Here is a 4,322-nt window from a genome sequence, read left to right as displayed (position 1 = left end):
CTCAGCATGGTCTTTGGTCTCACACCTCACTGTAACTTCACCAGTTACCTTCATATGAAGATTTGTTACTGAAAAAGTCACGGGATCCAATTTGGAATAAAGATCGGCTTTCGTAGACTCAGCGGACTGCGCTTGCTTCGGTTTAAATGAGACTGTTTGTTCCATTTTAATGACTGTCTTAGTCTTTGGCTGCGGTGTGATGGAGCAAGGAGGGTTCTTAGATGGTAGTCGAGAGGCAGATGATCTGTCTGTTTCACTGTTGGCAATTTTGCGGCGTTTCCCTGAACGAAGGGTGCCGCCCTCCTCAGGATCAGGTGTGGTAACGATAACAGCGCGGGTTGCTAACATGCCGTCAGAGACTGCTGGAGCTTTACGTTTTGTCCGGTTAGTGAGAGCGCCGCCCTTAGAGCTAACTACTTGCGCAAACGACGGTGCAACTCCACTTGACGATTCAGTAGTTGCATAGAGGGAAATTGGGGTTAACTGTGGTAATAGGGGAAATCAGGGTAAAACCGACACTGTGGGTAAGCTCGACACCCTTCGATTTTTCATGTTTTGAGCAGATTTTCATGCAGTTTCCACTACGCTCTATCTTAACTTGTGAAATGTTGTGTTTTGAATGACATTACAACTGACGTTACCAATAAACTGCCAAAATAAACATCAAAATCATATTGGATAACATAGAAGCAACAGCAGTTGCAATATTTCGCTGTTATTCTTTAACTTTTTCGCATGTGAAACTTTTAAAATGTCATTATTTGTTCTGCGTCTACATCATCATTAACTATTATTATGTTGATTCAACATGTAGGAGAAATTAATTTTTGGTTTTTCGACAGCTGAAAACCCTATTGAAAATGAATAAATGTCCACTCGGGGTAAGATCGACACTTTCACTTGGAGTAACATGCTTCATAATCTAGCTTCAGGAAACCTTTCTTTTCGGAAGACCATCTCTGTAGTTTATGTGAGTCTTTATTTTCGAATTCCAGTGAAGTTTACGAATGACGAACTTGTTAAGATGTAAAATATGGCACTATATGACTTGCCACAAGCTATCATTAAGCATTAAAAACATTATTTCTATGTTATCACGTTTCAACGTACCGCAAAACGGGGTAACTTTGATAGTTTTTTCGAAGAAAACTTCAATATTTATGCATGCTGTTTCAAAGAATTACAATTTATATTTTTAAAACAAGTACTGGCATCCTAGCTATCGATTGCACTTGATAGATTGCCAAAAGATTTATTCTGAATGGATATATAATTTTTCAAATAATCGAAAGTCGGTTTTCTGTTTTGGGGTAACTTTGATAATGGAGTTTAAATCGAACAAGATTGAATGAATTACGGAACATTTATAGGGCGTTGCATACCTCTAGGCGTTTAACGCTATATGGAAATTTCTGACTTAGATTACAAAAATGGTCCCAGTTTGTAAAAATGGTTTTCGCTAAGAGATTTGAGACCGAATTAATGTTCTACTATAACTAGGCTATCATGGGTAAGTGACGAACTCATTATTACTTTAACAAATAGTGGTCGTAGAACAGATTGTTTGTAAGCGTTGCAAAAATGCTAAAATCTTGTAAATTTTTAATATTTGCATATAAATCCTCAAATGCACTTGATTCCAACGAAAATAGCTTTGACATGAAGTGTCATATTAATACTCTTTACTTTTGCATTTGTTTTTCTTAACTAATTGACAGAAACTTCGTTATTTCGTTTAGTATGTAGGGTGTCTCGCACTATCAAAGTTACCCGCATTATCAAAGTTACCCCGTTTTACGGTATTTGATGAAGCTTGAAGAAATTTTTCTCATTTAACAATTGAAGAATTTGAAATATTTTCACATAAATTCATCTTATTGTTTATTTACAAACCATGAGGTTCGACAGTTTTTATTATCTAAACATAATTACACTTTTCTGTTTTGTTAAAATAAAACACTCTTTATTTTCACAACCAATCATTCGCTACAACTTAATCTTCGTAAGCATTCCATAAACACAAATTAATAATATCCATGTATTTTCACCCCAACATTATAATCTTAGCATGGGACATTTGAAATTTTCACATATATTTAGTGGATCTTTGGCCTCTCCGCAATAATTTACGTAATATGTGAATAATCCTTTAGAGGAAGGGGTCATAAATGTCGAAAGTTATGTTTAAAGCATTCTTTTAAATATGCAATGTGATGGTGATATTCACAACGTATAAATACTACTCAAAGTAGATGTGTCGGTTTTATCCCAACAGGGTGTCGATCTTACCCTCATTCTCAATTATCTCACCTAAAAATGATGAAATATCAATTTGATTTAAATCACTATATAACCTTAATATATCATCCAGCGATCAAAAGGATTGATAGATTTATAATCAATATTTGATTCTACAACAATTTTAGATTCGTTTAACAAGCGAAAGTACACAAATTTTATCAATAAGCTTAAGGTGTCGGTTTTACCCCGAATTCCCCTACTGCTCACAGATGGTACGTTTTTATTGTTGATTTCCGATAAAACTCGAGAGATAATAGCAGATTCAATGCTCTTCGAGTGGGCATCTAACATACTTTTGAGAGTAGCATCATACTTGTTTACTCGGTCGTACACATCATCAAGTCTGGATACAGGCTGAGTGCAAAGCAACCAAATGTCGTTCAGAGATGTCTGTTTTTTCCAACAGTCAAAGCACAAATACTTCAACGCATTATTGCTACGCATAGCGTTAGCGGCCGCAGAACTGATTTCAGCACAACGTATGTGTAGGATTTGCTCGCATCCTCCGAAACAATAGATCCGATCATTTTCAGCAGTGCTGTTCTGAGCGCACAAAGTACAAATCACAGATGTCATTTCTCCCCTCAACCTCCCCTTTGCTGCCGTCAAAGACGGCTCCGAACAAAGCAGATCAATAGGAAAAACTGCGAAATGCAATCTGTTTTTTTGGAATTCTCGTGGTAGCCGTTAGAAACTTATTCACAAATAGCACTAATTTAGAGATCGTCTCTTTAACTTCAATTTTTGAACAGAAAATACATTTACACGAACCGAATACAACAAGGAAGTTTAGATACAAACGGCAGCTTATCCGGCGATACAACCGTTCAAAACATCATTACAGATATTTTTTTTTCATGTATTTTTTATTCATGATGAATTGTACCAAATAAATGAAATGAAAAATAACCTTTAGTTCACACATCAATTCCACAAAATATACATAAGCTAAACGTAACATTTAATTTTCTGCAACCGTTTGTTCTAATGAACATTTGCGACTATTAATTACTACCAGTACTTAAGACCAGACCTCTTTTAATTAGAGCTATTTAGTTGCTAATCACATAACCCTTCCAATCAGTCTCTCACCATCAGCCAGACCGCAACAGCTATGAAGAACCTCCCGCTCATCTTCCTTATGCTTTGCATTGCGGTTAAAATCCATCTTTCGGAGAGTTTTCCTCAGTGCTGTCCGATGATGTGTTGTTCTTGCGGATGTGGATCGGGTCAAGGGTCGTCTTCCGGCTTCTCTCCGCCCGGCGATGATCCTAGCGATGGCCAGGCTGATGACGGACTTGTCAGGAAAGCTGGGAAGCGTCATAGGTGGGAAAAAGCCGATACTATCATCAGTGGAGTGCAGGCTGTAGCCGATGTTGGGAATTTGGTCAAGGATGTCGCGCAGGTACGTGTGGGATGATGTTTTTATGTTGATGATCAAATTACTTAACCAATATAAGAAATAGAAAATGTAAACTCATTTTCCTTTTTTTTCTCTCTTCTTACAGGCTGTGTCGAGCAGCGGCGATCATGGTTCCTAATTTTTAGCAATTATCATTGTTGTGCGTCTTAATATCAGATATACAAAATTGTCGAATACTAACTCTGGAAACTAACCCTTTTCAATAATTCTGAACTGAATATAAGAGTATTATATTATTGACATGTTTTTGAATTAAAGCTTCTACACCAAGTGGTTTCGAAAAATCGAAATTGCGTAAGTGGTATATTTGAAAATAAACGCAACATATTCGAATATTTAAAAAGTTTAATATGTTATCATAAGTTTAACATAAGGGAAAAGTTGTGTCCTTTAAACAAAGATCCTCATAGCTTAAAATAATTGAGCGCAGAATGTACTGCGACATTCAATTCCTGAAAAATAGCGGTATTCCGCAAAAAAAAAATACACCAGAATCATACAAAAAGATGTTCATTGATTGATTACATCCCGTTATTCAAATTTTTTTCTCGACTCGAGTGAAGTGACTCTCCATTTCATTTACATGGCGAGTCACTTC

The 4,322-nt window shown here is 36.4% G+C and overlaps 1 protein-coding gene across 1 annotated transcript; it reads left to right on the top strand.

The window, feature by feature from the left end:
- The first annotated feature begins 3,350 nt into the window (after window positions 1-3,350).
- On the top strand, window positions 3,351-4,067 carry LOC110674641. The gene is made up of 2 exons (XM_021838717.1): window positions 3,351-3,706; window positions 3,810-4,067. The coding sequence occupies exons 1-2, from the start codon at window positions 3,416-3,418 to the stop codon at window positions 3,840-3,842; spliced, it is 324 nt and encodes a 107-aa protein (XP_021694409.1). The 5' UTR covers window positions 3,351-3,415; the 3' UTR covers window positions 3,843-4,067.
- The last annotated feature ends 255 nt before the right edge of the window (window positions 4,068-4,322 follow it).

Source organism: Aedes aegypti, chromosome 1, assembly GCF_002204515.2.
Source record: "Aedes aegypti strain LVP_AGWG chromosome 1, AaegL5.0 Primary Assembly, whole genome shotgun sequence".
Classification (NCBI taxonomy): domain Eukaryota; kingdom Metazoa; phylum Arthropoda; class Insecta; order Diptera; family Culicidae; genus Aedes; species Aedes aegypti.
This window is presented reverse-complemented; position numbering and strand designations above follow the sequence as displayed.

Coding starts and splice junctions, on each gene's coding strand:
- LOC110674641 (XM_021838717.1), top strand. CDS start 3,416: ATGAAGAACCTCCCGCTCATCTTCCTTATGCTTTGCATTGCGGTTAAA. Junction 3,707..3,809: donor TGGTCAAGGATGTCGCGCAG/GTACGTGTGGGA, acceptor CTCTTCTTACAG/GCTGTGTCGAGCAGCGGCGA.